The sequence below is a fragment of the Gymnogyps californianus genome, unplaced genomic scaffold (genome assembly GCF_018139145.2).
Source record: "Gymnogyps californianus isolate 813 unplaced genomic scaffold, ASM1813914v2 HiC_scaffold_64, whole genome shotgun sequence".
Lineage (NCBI taxonomy): Eukaryota > Metazoa > Chordata > Aves > Accipitriformes > Cathartidae > Gymnogyps > Gymnogyps californianus.
Genome location: NW_026114457.1, coordinates 162,293 through 180,204, shown reverse-complemented (window position 1 = coordinate 180,204; position 17,912 = coordinate 162,293). Strand labels below are relative to the sequence as shown.

At 48.2% G+C, this 17,912-nt stretch overlaps 1 protein-coding gene across 1 annotated transcript; it reads right to left on the bottom strand.

Annotated features, from left to right (window-relative positions):
- Window positions 1-1,404: 1,404 nt before the first annotated feature.
- On the bottom strand, window positions 1,405-7,366 carry LOC127029046 (homeobox protein orthopedia-like). Its single transcript, XM_050914709.1, has 3 exons — window positions 7,330-7,366; window positions 5,973-6,382; window positions 1,405-1,920 (listed from the first exon to the last, which is right to left on the bottom strand). The coding sequence occupies exons 1-3, from the start codon at window positions 7,364-7,366 to the stop codon at window positions 1,405-1,407; spliced, it is 963 nt and encodes a 320-aa protein (XP_050770666.1).
- Window positions 7,367-17,912: the final 10,546 nt, after the last annotated feature.

Below are 17,912 nucleotides of genomic sequence, written 5' to 3'. Positions count from 1 at the left end.
CAAGCACTGGCCCCGCGGCTCTCCGGGATGGGCGGCGCTCGCTGCCGGCCCGGCCCCAGGGCAGGTGCCCCCGCTCCCTCTCGCTCTTCGCCTGTCTCGCTTCGCAGTGGAACTTTTTGTTTCTTGCAGTTTAAAGGCCAATTATGCAGAAAGATTAACAAAAGTTTATTAATCATGAAGTATTAAAATTGAGATAAATGAAAGGCTTCAATGCAAAATTCAAGCAAGCAAACCATTCCCAAATGTATGACAAAGGAATCAGTGAATCCCAAAGTAAGAAGGAAGTCTTGTCTTTTTTTTTCTTTTTTTTTGCCTGCAGTTCAAGACACCTCTCATATCTCACATGCCACACCAAAACCCATAATTCTTCATATCACATACTGAAAATGATTTTATTTATCCATTTACATTAACTTGATATAAACGTGTCCGGAAAAGTCAAATAATATGTTTTATATTAGCTCAAACATTTATTAAGAAACCCCAAATTCAATAAATAAGGACAGATAATAAGTTAAAACATATCACGAATCGACCAGTATGTAACAAGAATGATTTATCTACACAAAACATCCTATTTCACGTCGTTTGTTCATTCCTCCAGTGTCCCTGCCCTACGGAGGGGTGACCGGCACATGTAGGCGGCCGGGCCGCGGGGCCGGGCCGGGTGGGGCGGGGGCTTCCGCCGGCGGCAGTGGAAGATACAGGAGGGACAATAGCAGCAGGAACGTAAATATATGCGTAAATAAACGTGGGGCAGATTGGCAACTCAACTGTCACGAAATCAAAGATCCGAAAAAGAGAAGTTCTCTTGCTTTTTTTTGTTTTGCTTTTTTTTCCCATGTGTTTTACAAAAAGAAACATTACTTTTTTTAATTTTTTCCTCTCTCTCTCGCTTATAAATGCTTTATCAAAATGGATTTGATTCCTTCTGGGGTCTTCGTACCGCTCCACGAACCCGCCCGAACACCTCCCGACGGCGCCCTCGGACCGGGCGCCGTCCGGCCCCTACCCTCGCTGCGGACGGGGCGGCGGCAGATCACTGCTCTTAAATTAAAAAAAAAACCAAAACAAACAAACAAAAACCACAAAAAAACCCAAACAAACAAAAAACCCCAAACCGCGTTTCTTTGCAAAGCCGGACGGGTGGCCGGCGGGTGCGCCGGGTTTTGGCGAGGGAGGGACGCAGGGCCGGGCTCGGGGAGGCCCCGGGGCCCGGAGAGTCCTTCCGCCGCCGGGTGGGCCAGGCCGGGCCGCGGGGGGCGGAGGGTGTGTGTGCGGGGGCTAAGGGGTGGAGGGGTGTTTCTCGACCCACAAACCATCAGTTGGCGTCTGATTTCAGATCCTGAGTCGACTCCCTGGTAAGTCAGGTGAGGGGAAGGCGGAGGGGCGAGGCGGCGGCCATTAGGTGAAGCTCATGGAGACTGTGTGCTCTAGTGCTTTGCGGCGGAGGGAGGCGATACTGGTTCCCCGCCACACGTCGCTGCTATCTGGGGAGCTGCAGAGCTGCGGCGAACCCGTCACGTTGCTGGGGCCGGGCAGGGAGGCGGGCACCATGCCGGGAAAGGCAGGCTGGTAGAGGTGTGACTGCAGCCCGGCGCCGTTGGAGCCCGCCAGGCTGTTGGAGAGGCCCATGGAGTTGGGCGGCGGCCCGGCCGCCAGGCTGCACTGGGAGAGGGACTGCGCCATGGCCTGCTGCCGGCCCAGCGCCGGCGGCAGCGGCAGCTGCGACACGCCCGGCATGGCGGCGGCGGCCCAGCGGGTGTCGTTGGCGTGGAAGGAGCAGAGGCTGTCGCCCATGGCGGCGGCCGGGGGGAACTGCGGCAGCCCCGGTGTCGGCAGCAGCGTGCCCGGGGCGCGGAAGACGTTGGTCGTCTTCTTGCGTTTCTTCCACTTGGCCCGCCGGTTCTGGAACCAGACCTGCGGGCGGCGGGCAGCGACACACACCGTTAGCGACACCCGCGCCGCGGCTGGACCCGGCGGGACGGCGGTAGGGGGCGCCACGGGAGCGGGTCCCCCGGCAGGGACAGGCCGGGGCCCGCGGCTGCCCGGCCCTCCCAGCGAGCGGGGCCCCCGCTCCCGGGGCTTGCTGACACCGCCGGAGCGGAGGGCTCGGTGTTGCCGGTGTCACCGATTTCCGCGCCCGTCGGTGCGACCGAGGCGAACCTTTTATGAAGGTGCGGTTCGGTTAAACGGGGTTTACTCCCTCCCCAACCCTCCGCCTGCTCCTCTCGGTACCTGTCACGGCCTTCCTTGTCTCCTGTCGCCCCCCCCCCCCCAGACCCCTCCTCAGCCATTGTCTCTCCCACGCCCGCTCTTCACACTCATGGCCCTGCTGTAGCCCCACGCGTGTCCCCGTGGCGGGTTAATGAAGCCGCTGGAACTTTTTATAATGAAAGAGATCGATGTGTCTGTCCCGGGATTGAGCTGTCTGTAGCCTCCCTCGCTCAGGAGGAGGCTCCGGGAGAGGAGTCTGGCCTCCCCCTGAAAAAAAAAAAAATAACACAAACCAAAAATAAGTGACCGGCCCACGGCTCTTGCCCCTGCGTGGAAGCATTCCCGAGCCGGCATCGGAGCAGGGCGCCGGCGGGGCGGGAAGCCTTTCCCCGGGCGAGCCCCCACGCCCGGCGCCGTTCAGGTCCCGGGGCTGCTCCGCGGGCAGGAAACCCTCCGGCCAAACCTCCCGCATTTGGGTTTTGTTTTTTTTTTTTTAAACAAAGGTGGTTTAGGTAAGCGGATGCTCGTGATGCCGGCAGGGATAATTTCGTGGGTCTCGCTGCACCGTTACCGAAAGCACCGGGATGTTTGTTATGGGGGGGGAAAAACGGGTCCACTTGAAATCCAGATTAGCGCAATGCTCGGACCTGCTGGAGTTTATCGTTTAATGCTACGTACCTAAACTGAGAAATACGGGCGCCCATTAGCGGGAATGAACAGCCGTTAAGGAATTAAATGGTATATGGATAATCGAAAAATCGCGTTCAATTATGTTTTAGGGTTAATAGTTAAATTGTGGCTACAAAATCTTTTTATGTTTCATGGTTTACTGGTGTTGTAAAGAATCTCCATCAGGTCTGATCGCCTCAGTTCATAGCTATGCTGCATATGCTTTTAAAATGTGAATGTTTCCAGTTGAAAACTAGTGCATGACAGATTAAAACACGGGGAAAACCTGGAGGAGATTTTGAAAATGCACACGACAACTCTAGAAATATATTAACCGTGAGCATTTGGCAACTTTGGACTCCTTTTAAAATGCAACTAGCTCCTGAAAATTATTAATACAACAGTGAGAATCTAATAGAGGTTGGAATCTAAAAATCTACCTTGATGATATCTGCTGTTACAGTAATATAGACATACTGTAAATGTATTTTAAAATATATAGCCCATTTAATTCCCCATCTATAAATGGGTTAGAGAGAGAGAGAGAGAGAAGGGGAGAGAATATAACTTATTTTTTTTAGGAGCCAAAGGCTTATGAAGATCTCATTGGAATCCAGTGGATGATTAATGTGAAGATTTGGTAGGAAATCTGGAGAGCTGTATTAAAGCTCAGATCTCAGGTTCATTTCAATCAGCCAGCCGTGAACTCTGGGCCGAATTCATTACATTTTAATAGTGCTGGGAGAGGAAGAAAATGCAATTTCTCATTCCATTAGAAAACTAGAAAATACTCTCAGCTTGTCCCCTATTAAGATGTGGCAGGTGACAGGACCATTGTGGGGGACACAGTCAATAGAATTACAGCACATTATTTTTGTTCGTATAAAATATTGAAAGGCAAGCCTGACTGTGCAGAAGTTATTTCACTGATTTGGTTTTTATGTAAATAAAATATTGAAAGTTAATTAATCCGTGCTAGAGACTAATGATTATGCTTATTATATTGCATTTGATCGCATAATTTGCATGATTCTCGCATTGCTGTTTAATAAGCCATTCCAGGTTATAAATAATTCTGAAATTGGTTTCTAATAATGGCATGCTATAAAAAGAATGGTTTTATTATACCAGCCTGAAAAGCAGAGCAATATCAGAGAGCAATTGGACCAGCCACTTTAATAATTATTTAAATGTATCATATACATCAAATATAGATCTAAAAGGAGGAAAGAGGTAATTTATTCTGGCATCTAAAGCCCTTAAAAACATATACAGCCGCTATAAATTAACTATTTAGATCATTCCTTAATCAGTGTGGAGCCCACATACTGCAAGGAATGTGTAGGCAATCTGTTAATTATAAAGAAAACTATAAAGTACTCGTATAAGAACATAAACCAATTAATATTTAATTTAAATTTGGTCAAGGAGCACTGATACCGTGGATTGTGAAGTAAATACTTTTTACATAAATTACATTATTACATAATTGTTATAATTTTGAAGTGTTAATTAAGACGGTTATGTTGATCTGATTACTTTTTAAACTACTGAACATTATTGTAAAAAATATTTAAATTGCTACTCTATTAAACTGTTTTTATCAGCAGTCTCGAGCTATTATCATTGTTTAAGATTATGCTGAGACCATTAAAACACTTTGTCTTTCTTCCTACGAATTTCTTTAATGTGCTGTTAGAAAATAACTATTTCCATTTTATATTTTACTTCATTTACCACACTCCTAATATTGAAATTAGTATCATTAACCTTTGGGAAACCCAATAAAGTTTAATAGACCTCGTTTTCTTTTTTCATAGAGTCAGTTGTCCAATTATATTTTTTTTTTGTGAATCTAATTTCTTTCTTAATTTAAAGTAATTATAGTCCTGTGTAGGCTGAGTCAAATTGTTTTACTTTTTAAAAGCAGACGTGCATTTTCTGTCGCATTTGAGGACGGAGACAGTTTCTGTTCATAAAAACGTTCATTTAGGCATTTCTTTTAATGTGTCTTTATTTAGCTGAGGAGCCTAGGCTTGCCGAGAGGGATTTTGAACACCCGCTCTGGTAAAGTGCGGCGGCATTCCCGGTGCACTATGCTGAGCAGGGAAAGCACATCCCACAAGTGATTCCATTGTACGCGCTTTCATTCCTCTGAAGAGACTCGCCCAGAAAGTCACTAAAATAACCCTCTACCCACAAAAGCCGCATCTGAGTAGCCTAGCGGTTGGATCCATCTCCCCCTTTTCCAAATTTCGTTTACATTTATTTGACTAAATGGTTTCTTATGTGCCTGTGTGCAAATATGTGTGTGTGTATATATATACTTTTGAGAACAAAGTACACCCTAGATGTTGAAGTTACTCGCTACCCTTGTCGTCCCCATGCATTATAAAAGCCAGTACGGGGAAACTCCGATTCCAAATACAAGTGCTTTTTATCGAAGTGCCTTTTCACAAACCTGTGTGTCTTCCTCCGCCCCCCACCCCGACCCTCCCGGCGGTTGCGGCGCCGCGGCCATGCCGCCGGCAGCACCTTGGACAGCGCCCCCACGCCCCCTCCCCTTCCCCCCGCGGGGCGCCTGGGCAGAGCCGCGGCCTCGCTGCCGCCGGAACTCCGCACCAGGCAATTCCCGGGTGGTTTTGGCTCGCCTCTTAGCGCCGAGCTATTGCGAGGGCTGAGACTCGCCCCTCTCGGGCTGTGCTTCCCCGGCCTCTTTCCTGCCCCGGGTTGGGCTGTGGAGCGGGGGAAACTCCGCCCGCGTCCCACTCGGGACCACCGCGTTGCAGGTGGGTAGGGGACGAGGACACCTCGGGGCGCACCGCCCCCGGCTCCGCCACCCTCCAGCGGGGACAGCTTTAGTCTCGCGTGCGGAAAGGGGCGGATGGAGGGGAAGCGGTTTAAAGTCTTCCTGCGCAAACTGTTGCGTTCAAGGGTAGGTTTCCTCCCCTGCTGTCGGGCTGAGGTTTGGGGGCACCCACACCCCCTCACCCCGTTGTGCCTGGCCTCGTCGCCGTCGATGCGCCCGGGGAAGGGGCCGGCGGGCGCGGTGGGGGCGGGCTCTGCGCGGGGGCGGCTGCTCATACCTGCACCCGGGATTCGGTGAGGCCGATGCGCAAGGCCAGCTCTTCCCGCATGAAGATGTCCGGGTAGTGGGTCTTGGCGAAGCTCCTCTCCAGCTCGTTGAGCTGCGCCGGCGTGAAGCGGGTGCGGTGCCGCTTCTGCTTCTGCTGCCCCTGCTGCTGCCCAGCCTGGCTGGGGTTCTGGCCGCCCTGCTGGCCTTGCTGCTTTTCGGGGTCTTTGGCACTGACGGCTAAGGAGCTGGGGTTGGATCCCACCGTAGTGATGTCCTCCCCCGGCAGTAGGGTGGTCCCTTCCACCGTGTCCGAGTTGGGGGCCATGTCTCCCGAGTGTCCCCCCGGATCCGAGCCCCCTACGCCCAGCCGACACTTCACAGCCTCCCGGTGTCCCAGGAGCTCGGCCGCATCTTTCATCCCTGCAGAAGCAAAGGAGCTGCGGTCACTCCCCCGCAAGCCGGGCATGTATCCATCAGAGCCTCTTTCCAGCGCACCGAGCCAGCGAGAGACATCCAGCCGCTGTGTCCGCCCCGTCGCCCCTCGCCGCCCCCCGGCCGCCCGCCAGCCCTGCAACACGGGCTCTGCTCCGCGGCGCGCAGAGCCCGCGGCCCGGCGCAACTCGGGGCGGGGGAGAGAAAACTTTACATGGAGCAGCTCCTCTTCCTGCTTACATAACCAGCTCCCTGCCAGGTCTCCTCTTTGCGAGACCGGGGGGGGGGAGGGGGGCAAGTTTTGCCGGGTTCGGCTTGGGTTTTCCAATGGGGCTGGTAAAAGAAAGAGAAAGAAGTAACACTCGAGCCGCCCTGCTGCCGGGAGCTTTAACTCCCCGACAGATGTGCGGGGACTTCGGTCACCCTGGCCACCTTTCCCTTCTCCTCCCTCCGTTCCTCTGAACAAACGCATGAATAACCATAAATAGGTAGATGCAGATATTTTAAAACGAAAGAAAGGGGAGAGGAAAGCGAGCAGGCGAGCAGGAAAAGGCCACCCAGAACTTCTTCGTAAATACCATCGAGCTCATCTGTATAATAATAATAATAATAATAATAATATCATCATCATCATAGTACTAATGTGTAGTTATGTATATAAAAACAGGGGAGAGAGAAATTAAATGATCCACAACTGGCTGTAGATCTACATACTCCGTAGGTCGCCCTCTCTCTTTTTTTTTTTTAAAGACGATGTTAAATCAAATTAAACTTTAATAAAGTACAATTACTTTTAAAGGAATTAGCCCATTTAGATCGCATTAAGGTAAAATAAGGAACAAATTGTCAATTTCCTGCCCCGGCTTCCCCCCCGCTCGCCGCCGCCGCCGCCGGTGCAGCCGCCGCGGGGCGGGGGGGTGCTGAGGGAAACTCACCGAGACGGGCGTCCAGGAGGTCGGCATGAGACAGCATCGCGCACCGCTCCAGGGCGAAGGCTGTTCCCCTCCAAATTTTAGCGGCCTTAAGTTATTTAAAATAGATATAAGATATAGATATAGATAGATCTCCTAAATGAAAGAAAATTCGGTGTGTGGTTAAAAAGAGGATCTCTTGCATTATAATGTCCTTTAGAGAGATGGGGAGGTGCTTAACACTTCAATGAACCCGTGAGCAGCTCGGCGCAGGGACCAATCAGGAGGGCAGTTGCAGATGTCAGCGCCCGGAGCGCCCCGCTCCGCCCGCCCACCGCCTCCCCGGCCTCCCGCCGCACCGGCCCGCACCGCTCCGCCGCTCCCTTCCCCTGCTCCGCTTACTTTCGCCGCCCTCCTTCACCCTCTCCCCTGCGCCCTTCTCTTGCAAATGCACATTTGACACCCTCCTCCCGGTCCGGGTCACCTCTGATTTATTGGTTTTTCATCTTTTTTTCTTTTCTTTTTTTTTTTTTTTTTAATGCCTCCTCGGAGCGCACCCTCGGAACCGACCTGGTCTGGCTCCCGGGGGTGGCTTGTAAGCCCAGCGCCCACCGGGGGTGGGATGTAAGTGGGTGAGCGCGGGCGACTGCGGGGGGGGTGGACGGCGGCGGAGACCACGGGCCGGCTCTCGCCCACCCGCCGCCGCCTGGCCCCGACGGCTGCGGGGAGGCGAGGAAAGAGAAACTTCCGCGAGTTCCCCCAGCGGCCCGGGCCGCACAGGCTCCCCTGGCCCTCCGGGGCTCCCCGCCACCCCCTTCCCGGCCCCGCTTGATACACAAGCACACTGCAACTCGGGGAAAAGGGAACCAAACACCGCACGTCCCGGCCGCCCAGGGAGCGCTTCCTCTCTGACCGGGATTTAAAAGCCCGTAAGCTCTATTTTTTCGGGTAAAGTTACCAAGTTCGGCTCGCCTACAAACTCAATTTAAAGCAGTAAATAAAGTTAAATACTTTTTATTTTCCTCTTGAATATGTTAAACTACTTGAACAATTTAAAGTGCTTTGCACAAGTGAAGCGAACCATTTCTAATGTTCTGATTTTTCAAAGCCAGCCAACAACAAAGTTTAGATTAGTAATATATTTCTAACTAGAGTAATTTTCAAGATCATTAGGCATTTATGTAATTAGTGCCAAATCTATAAGCTTTTATTACGATTATTAGAGTAAAATCAGTATAAATTTGTTCTAATTTACTACTGTTTAGACTTGGCTGTCAAGCCAAGAGGTTCTTATTGTAAATGATAACTGAGGAAATTTAGTGCAAAATTCTGTACCATTTCTGATCCGCTCCTAAACAAACCATTTCAATTGTATTTGTAGCAGAACATAATGCCCTTTTAAAGTGATTTGACTTGTATTTTTATTTGCAAAAAAAAAAAAGAAAAATACCCTCTACTCGGGCACAATGAAAACTGATATTTACTACTTCCAACATGATTAACATTGATTTTTAATTCAAAAGTGATGCAATTAAGATTATTCATTTAGTGCAAATAAAGCTTCCACCAAAAAGGGAGCCCAGTGAAGTCTGTTAAATAATACAGCGCCAATGGCCTTTTTTTCTGCCATCCAATTGACTTACACAAAACACTGTAAATATTGCATGCGAAGAGATGCAAGAGTGTTTTTGTTTGCAGCTCAGATGTGCAGAGGTTTCGGCAGCGACTGAACAAGGAGACAAAGGAACCAGACGACCGGTCTCTAGGGAAGTTTTGATGCTTTTTTTTTTTTTCCTCCTCCCTGCCCAGATCTTTGGCTATATTGATTCAATTCAACTTTCGAGACATCGGGCTGTTGCAATGAACCTGAGTGCCCGGGAACGGCCGCTAAGAGCAGGGAGAGACCCAGAGATGGGCCACAATTTAGCTGGAGAGACAGAGAGCGCGAAAGAAAGAGGTGGAGTTGGGGTGGGAGTTTCGGGTTGTTTATTAATTTTCCGTTTGGATGGGGAACGGCGAGGATGGCTCATTTGCTTTGCTTTTTTCCTTTGAAAATTATTATCTATGTGCTGCTCCAGGGCAGCAGGGGAAGCCCCGGCGATGAAAATTCCCGAGAGGCGCCCCCTGGCCCGCTGCCGGGCGCCGGGACCCGCGGAGCGGAGCTTGCGGTGCCGCCGGCGGCGCGGTGCGCTGCCGGACCGGGCGCCCGCCGAGCGGGGAGGCAGGCAGGGGCCGGCGGGAGCCGCGGGGCGCACAGCCTTTCGCGGCTATGGCGGGTCTGGCCCTACCTGGGCGCGGGCGCCGCAGCTCCGCGCCGGAGTTACGGGAGTGGTCTGGGGTCGGCCGGGGGCTTTTGGGGTTCAGTTTTAGCTGTAGCCACTGGGCTATCCGGGCGCTGCAGGTGCCTGCAGCCGGCTTCTGCTGAGCGTGCTGCGGGCAGAGTCACACGGCGTACATGTGTATCTATTCTGTGTTTTTGTATGTTTCAGGTCGATAAATAAATGTGTAATAGTCAATGTGCAGACACATCAGAGTAATAACAATGGGATGAAATCAAAGGATTATCAATCTCTGTTAGTATCTGCTGAATAACAATGTTGCGGTGTGATTGATAGCGCGCTTCATTTTATGACTTTTCTAATGCTCTTGATTTTTATAGCAGTATAAACAAACTAAATTATTTCTTCCAAGACTTCAGAGCACAATCGTCTTAAGGGAAGGGGGGAAATCAGAGAAGGAAGTCTGCGGGAGCGAGCAGGGCTGACATTTAAGCGTGTCAGAAAGAAAATGACAATGGGGTCTACACCCTAATCACATTCCGCTTCCGCACACTCTTGTTTTGTCAAGTGTCTGAATTCATCCGGGCAGTGTTGGAGATGTATTTACAAGGATTTTATTCCCCGTCATCTTTCCATTTTCCCAGTGTAGACAGAAAACTGCCAGTCAAGTCCATTCCCTGTTATAATTTACGGTATTCCCCACATGATCATAGGAACTGAAGTTCCTAACAAGGAAAGGCTTTAGCACAATGGCCCAAAATCTTCAGAGTGACAAGGGTGTCTTCAGAAATCACTTCAGAGCAAAGTAAAAGGATTTTCTATGACGGATCCAGTGATTTTTCCTCAATAAATAGGTTTTAGATTGTTACACACACGTAGAACTGGAACAAACCAGAAAATATATTGGTTGCCCCTAATAAAATTTATTTAGACAGCTTACTTCTCATAAAAAAATAGAGATTGAATTTCGTACAGGAGCGTTGCCAAGGGGCTAGGCACTGGGAGATCATCTCCCTTCACACTTTCCCTTTCCCTTTCCGGCGGGCCCGATCCTGGGATCCTAGCTGGGGTCGGCTCTCCCCTCCACTCCCCACCTCCTGCCCACGCTGGCCGATCTGCCTGAGTAAGGACCGCGGGATCGGGGCGTGTCGCGTTTGGAAGCAATATAAGCCTAATTCTCCAATGCTGTGACCCTGGGAAAAAAGGGTAGAGAACTTTCCAACCTCTCAGCTAAACTCAAGCCTTGATTGAATGAGGCTGTAATATAAACAAATTCTGCTCTGATTTAGGAACAGAACCTTCTTTTATCAGAATAATTATATTTGGAGCGAGAAACACGATAAACTGCTAAAGTCAGCAGGGTGGCTTGGCGTAAATGGCTGATAAGGTTTGTAATTTGATATTTATGTATTTATTGAACATCCATCCAGTTAAGGGAGCTGCTGTATGCAGAGTACCGTAATTGCTTTTTGCACTTAGCACACGCTCCCAGCGTTTATCAAACGTAACTTTTGTTTGCCTAGCTTGTTCGCGCTGCCTTTTTTTTTTTTTTTTTTATTTCCAGGAACTAGTCCTGAAATATCGGACATATTCACATTCCCGCTCCTCAGTGCTGTATTGTAACATTGTTCGCTTTAATGAAAAGCGCCTCCCTCAATAATTAACAACCTCACATTTCATCAGGCAAGAAAATAGGGAAAAGAATCAATTTTAATTCATTGTAAATTACAGCTATGCTTCTGAGCGTTATTTGCTCAGAAAACAGATCAAGTGACTTAGGCTGTTTACTTTTCCACATCGGCATAGCCTAAACACAAATGACAAATCAAACTATATCCTTTCGTTAGGTGTAATTTGGAGTTAAGAAATAGAAAAACATAAACACATGTTTTTATTTTAATCAACCCACTCGAAAATATGACTTCTTTGGAAATGAAGGACAAGGCTGCTAGCAGCTACAGATCCCAATTTATTCATTCTAGTCAGAGCTAAATATGATGATCATCGCTGCTTTACGACATTAGGCTGCATGCAGCATTTTGTAGCTGTAATAAATATACTTCTTTGAAAGCAACTATGAAGTTTAAACGCATCCGAGGCAAGAACGATCGCAGCTGATCAGAAACGCAGCCGTCAGATGTTCCGAAAATAGCCTTTCTGAGCGCGGCAGGGAAAGCTCGAGTCTCTTGTCATCTATTCTCAAATACGTTTAAGAACATCGTTTTCCTATTTGCTTATTTATCTAAATATCTGTATCTCGCTCCGGCTAAGTCAAAGGCAGCATCTCCGATTATCTCCTCGCTGGTAGACTGCAGGGAAGCTCTCGACAGCGAAGCGGTTGCTTTAGATTGAAAGGATGGCTTCTATCAATTATTTTTCATCAGAACTATGACAACCAGTCTTTTATGGGGAAAAAGCTATTTTAATATAAGGTATGCCTGACCCCCCCCCCCCCGCTCTCCCCCGTCCCAATGCAAACTTTTTATACGCAAAAGTCACCTCCCCCTCTCCCTCCAGCTTTGTATATATGTATGTATAGTCTTTTGGCATAATATTAAGTTCATAAACTTAAAAATGCAGGGCCCAAGCATAACGCACTGTATTGTAACTTATGCAGTCAGACAGGAATTATCGGGGCTACCCCGAAAGCGAAGGGAACGCCAGTATAAAGCATTTTTCAGATACATTTTTGTTTAGGGAAAGAGCACAGTTCCAGGAAGACTATTCCTACTGACATTTGAGGAATTTATTTAACACATACCCATATTTTAAAATGCGAAATCTCCCCAACCGGCTGGATAAATAAACCGCCAGGCGTGGCAATGAAAGAATATACATCGGAGACTGACGTGGAGTATTTAACTTTCTCCTTTTTAAAACCGTAGTTTTAATCTCTTCAATTACATAGGTGGTATATAGTAATAAGGAACATACATATTTTGTTTGTATGTGTTAAGTTCACTGCTTTTCTGATTTCTGTTTACTCAAGATAAATATATCAGTTATTCAGTTAGGTGACAAGTCTAGTAATTGGAATAAAAATAAAACATCTCATCCTTATCTCTTCCTATAACTAGATATAGTGCTAATAAGACTGCATCAATCTTATCTGGCAAATAAATAGACAAAAAAAACCAAATTCGCCTCCAACAAGTTAATGTGGTGTATCTGAGTGGAAAGTAGATATTTTCATGCATTCTGGAGATGAGGAGTGGCTTTTAATAAAATCACAATAAAACCAAATGTAATTCTGTAAGCAATTTCAGAGCTCAGCCATCTCTCACCCGCACCGTTACTTAACATTCTCCAGCCATCCTAACCTTTTCTGTGAAAAACCAGTTAGTTCCAGAAATATGGCTGTCACTCAATCTGGGACCTTTAGATCCACTTTCCTTTATTATTTGGGGGGAGGGGGGGCAATTCTAGAAGTAATATGGCTTATCTTACAAGGACGATTTTTGTTGACTTTTTTTTTCCTCTCCCTCTCCCCTTCCCCTCTTGCCCGAGCGCGGCTAATTCGGAGCGTCTATATTCACTCAGTTAGAGAAATCTAAAGAGAAAATCGATCTTCCATCTGCAGAAATGCCAGCTTAACAAATTAGATTATTGTTTCGTGCAGGTGATTTGGTGACAGTCGGGGAATTAGAAGTAATAAGTTGTTGTGTTTGAGAGCACCTCCCCGGCCCCGGCCCTCCGCCCTGCCCCCGGCCGGGCCCCGAGAGGAGCGCCGCGCCCGCCTCGGCATCTCCTCCTCCGACCGGGCCAGGCGAAAAGCCACCGCATCTTCCTCTGTAATTAGTGCTGCTGCCCTCCATGTGGGCTCGATTAAACCATGATTTAGCCGAAAGAAATATAATTATGGCTGCAAATAAAATAATCAGCATTGAAGAGCGATTTCCTTAATAGGATAGAGCGGTTGCACGTCACGGAGTAAAGGGGTCTCATTAAGAGATGGTAATGAGGCTTGGGTGAATATTGGGAGTTGCACAAAATATCTAAACTGGTGAGAAAACCCAGCACCGGGCGGGCCGCAAGACTGGGCGCAGCCTCGGGCCGGAGCCCTTGGCGCTGTGTGGAGGGCAGCGGCGTAGCGCCCTGTGCCAGGCTGAGATACTCCCGGCCGGCAGCAAGCCCTACCTCCGGCTCCCCACCCACAAGCGCGCTCGCCGGAGGACGGGCACCTACATGCCCGTGAACGCCCGGCCGCGCTCTTCTCGCCCGCGGGCACCACCTGAAGATAGGTATTTTGATCATGGCTAATTTTTTTAAAGCTATTAGCGCGGCCATTTTAAACGAGGAACAGCAACGCTTAACAACTCCCTCCTCCTGCGCACCCGCCCAGTATGCCCGGTGCTCTCCACAGCCTTCCCGCGTAGCCCGCGGAAAGCCTCGAGTATTGCTATTCCTTCGACTGTGTCGTGTACCCCCGGCAGTCCCCAGAGCCGGCTCCTCAGGGAGCTGCCCGCGGCAGGTGGGGCTGCGTGAGGCTGCGGGCAACGCCCGGCCTCAGGCCCGTCCCGACTCGGCTCTGCCAGCAAGGTGGAAAACAAAAGGCTGTAAGAACAGAAGCCGACCCCCCCAGGCAACAAAACAGAGACAAACAACCGAGTCAAGGAACACAGATTAGAACCAAAATGGCTAATTAAGAAAATCAATTACAGAACACCCACAGAGGAGCGCCAGTACGATTGCTCTGTCCCTCGCCCGCCAAGATGGCTGCCTGCTGCGCATGCTCCGGGCCCCGCTAGGCGGGAAGCGGTGGCGGCCCGGGACAGGGACGGCGAAGAAAGGGGCTAGTGGCTGGTCTCAGTGAGGATTTCGAGGTACTGGAGGAAGGAGAGGCCTGAGTGAAACCACTGCGGGTAGTGGTGCTGCTTCAGCCCGGGGCTGTGTGAGGGGGGCTGCCTCTAATAGCCGGGCCGGGGCTGTGGGGTGGGGGTGTGTTGGCACCTCTGAGGAAACAGGCCTGTTTGAGAGCAAAGTGTTATGTTCACATAAAATAAAAGGGAAGCAAATGGGATAATAGGCAGCCTAATGTTCCTTGGGAAAATTACATGCTGGCTCTGCTGTGTGACAGAGGGAAAAGCATTGTTTTGCTTTCACCCCTCAGCTTTTTGTTTTGTTTTTAATAGTGTAAAATTGGGCATGTCTTGGTGTTTTATCATCTAATCAAGAAAAACAGCTTGAATAAGAAATACTAAAATAAAATAAAGGCTAGGGTATTTTTCTTTCTTTGCTTATGCTCTCAGTAACTTAAAGAGGAGATGGAATCTACATTTTGTTCTTATTATCACTAAAACCATTTCACCTTTCATCCTGATACCTGCAATACGTGGTAAAGGTCAAGTTTCTTGATTAGGAAAAAGGTCTGTGTGATACTAGCAAAAAAATCTGGGAAGGCTGGGCTCGGCAGTGAAGGAGCTGAGAGTTGCGGGAGCACTGGTGGCCCCTGAGTTGAAGGCTTGTCCTGCTCTTCTATCATGGTGAGATTATTTTTTTTAACTGACTACCTCTGTGTTTTCAGTGTATTTGTGTGTGTAGAGGGTTTTGTAGTCTTAAACTATTTATAGCTGTGCTGGTTTTGGCTGGGATAGAGTTCATTTTCTTCATAGTAGCTGATATGGGGCTACGTTTTGGATTTGTGCTGGAAACAGTGTTGAGAATACAGGGATGTTTTTGTTATTGCTGAGCAGTGCTTACACAAAGTCAAGGCCTTTTCTCCTTCTCACCCCACCTGTCGTGGTTTAACCTCAGCTGGCAACTAAGCACCACACAGCTGCTCACTCACTCCCCCCACCCAGTGGGATGGGGGAGGGAGTCAAAAAAACCCCTAAACTCGTGGGTTGACATAAAGACAGTTTAATAGGACAGAAAGGAAGGAAAATAATGATAATAATAAAATGACAATAATAATACTAAAAGAATTAGAATATACAAAACAAGTGATGCACAATGCAATTGCTCGCTGACCGAAGCCCAGTTAGTTCCTGAGCAGCGATCCGCCCCTCCTGGCCAACTCCCCCCAGTTTATATACTGGGCATGACATCATATGGTATGGAATATCCCTTTGGCCAGTTTGAGTCAGCTGTCCTGGCTGTGTCCCCTCCCATCTTCTTGTGCCCCTCCAGCCTTCTTGCTGGCTGGGCATGAGAAGCTGAAAAATCCTTGACTTAGTATAAACACTACTTAGCAACAACTAAAAACATCAGTGTGTTATCAACATTATTCTCCTACTAAATCCAAAACACAGCACTATACCAGCTACTAGGAAGAAAATTAACTCTATCCCAGCTGAAACCAGGACACCACCCCACCAGTGAGGAGGCTGGGGGTACACAAGAAGTTGGGAGGGGACACAGCTGGGACAGCTGACCCCAACTGACCAAAGGGATATTCCATACCATATGATGTCATGCTCAGCATATAAAGCTGGGGGAAGAAGAAGGAAGGGGGGGGGCCCATTCAGAGTGATGACGTTTTGTCTTCCCAAGTAACTGTTACATGTGATGGAGCCCTGCTTTCCTGGAGATGACTGAACACCTGCCTGTCAACAGGAAGTAGTGAATGAATTCCTTGTTTTGCTTTGCTTGCGTGTGCGGCTTTTGCTTTACCTATTAAACTGTCTTTATCTCAACCCACGAGTTTTCTCACTTTTACTCTTCTGATTCTCTCCCTCATCCTGATGCGGGTGGGGAGTGAGGGTGCGGCTGTGTGGTGCTTAGTTGCCAGCTGGGGTTAAACCATAACAACAGCTTATATATATACATCCCAAACAGTGACATTTGTCTCCCATTTTGTACTTTGTAAAACAACAGGGAAGTGCTGGGGCCAGCCAGACTCTAGTTCAGGATGTCCTATTGGTAGTACTTACATTTATGACCATAAACACATTAGGAATTCCAAAGTAGCCCTAAGGGACAGCTCTCTTAAGATTGTGTTTTGTTTTTTTCCTTCTAGGAAAAAAACATTTTGGGTTTTTGGATGATTGGTTCTGTTAGAAGAAATTGAAAATCATGTTTAGAAAAAAAATAATCAGGAGACTCTGCTACTGGCTGGAAAGAGGTAAATAATTTTTTTCTCAAAAAGCACTCTTCTGCTTTCTGTTAGGGTTTTATTTTCAGACCTTCTACCATTGTTTGCTTAACCTGCGTGCTCCTCTCTGCATAGTCACAAACTCTTCTGCCTGCAGGCCTCTCTCTTCCTGATTAGTCTGGCCAGTGGCTGATATTTCGATCATGGTTTACAATGTTTGAATTGACATTCTCTAAAAAGGAGCATCTCTGCCTCCTAAATTTGTCATGAACGTGGGACGTTTTTTTCATGTTCCAGCTCTAGTGAGGAATCATACAAACCTAAACACAAATCTTGTGGATTTCTTCATGTTTAAACTTAGCTGTTCTTTCTCAACTGAAAGCACAGGTTAACTGTAGCAGATGTTTACTGTAACATGTACAATGTATACATTACATGTACTGTAAACTCTGAGGGAAGCTGAGACTCAGCACCCAGAATTTTGTATCCTCTGCTAGGGAAGCTACAGGACTGAAAGCTATTTTTTCTTTATGCTCCAGTTGAGGAGAAGGTATCAAATTTTGTAATGGGCAGAAGGTACTTTGTGTGTTGGGAGAAATAGTGTGTTTGGGCTTGAGGCCTGGAATACTGTCCAGAAAAAGTATTTTATTTCACTGCAGAGTAGTGACCAGGCATGAGATTATTAGAGCCCTAGAACCTCCTTCGCATCCCTTATTGAAAGAGTAGCACGTGCTCATGATTGCAGCCGGTCAGACTGCAGGTGCCTCATCCCCTAGTGACAAGCACTGGGGGAACTGTACTCGTCTGATTAATAGAGGCTTTCAGTCAACACAGTGGAGCAATAACATGTCACAAGTGTGGTAAGTGTCTGACTAGATTTATCTTCACCTGGCATAAATGCAGTCTGCTCTAGGTGGGTTACTTTCAGCCTAGAATAGTAGCAATTACTTGGATGGGTAAAATTGCATGAAAGTACACCTGAGAGTCATGGCATGAAAGAGTTTAGCCTTGTAGCCACAGAAAACACAGAACATGATGGCAGTGGTGGCATCTTGTAAGACTGGGCTGAAAGACACCTTTTGGGTCAGTGAGTCCGGCAACTCCATCATAATTACTGCCCTTTTCATACTCTGATGATGGCAGGTCCACAGCTGGGCAGTGTGAGAGTGGTTTTAGACTGGAGGTACTGGGTTTTCTTTTTTTAGCATTGGGAGCAAGAGTGGCAAGGATAGTGGTGGTGTTCATTTCCACTTTTTGAGGGTGAGGAACTAGAGAGAAAGTCCTGTGTTGGGGTG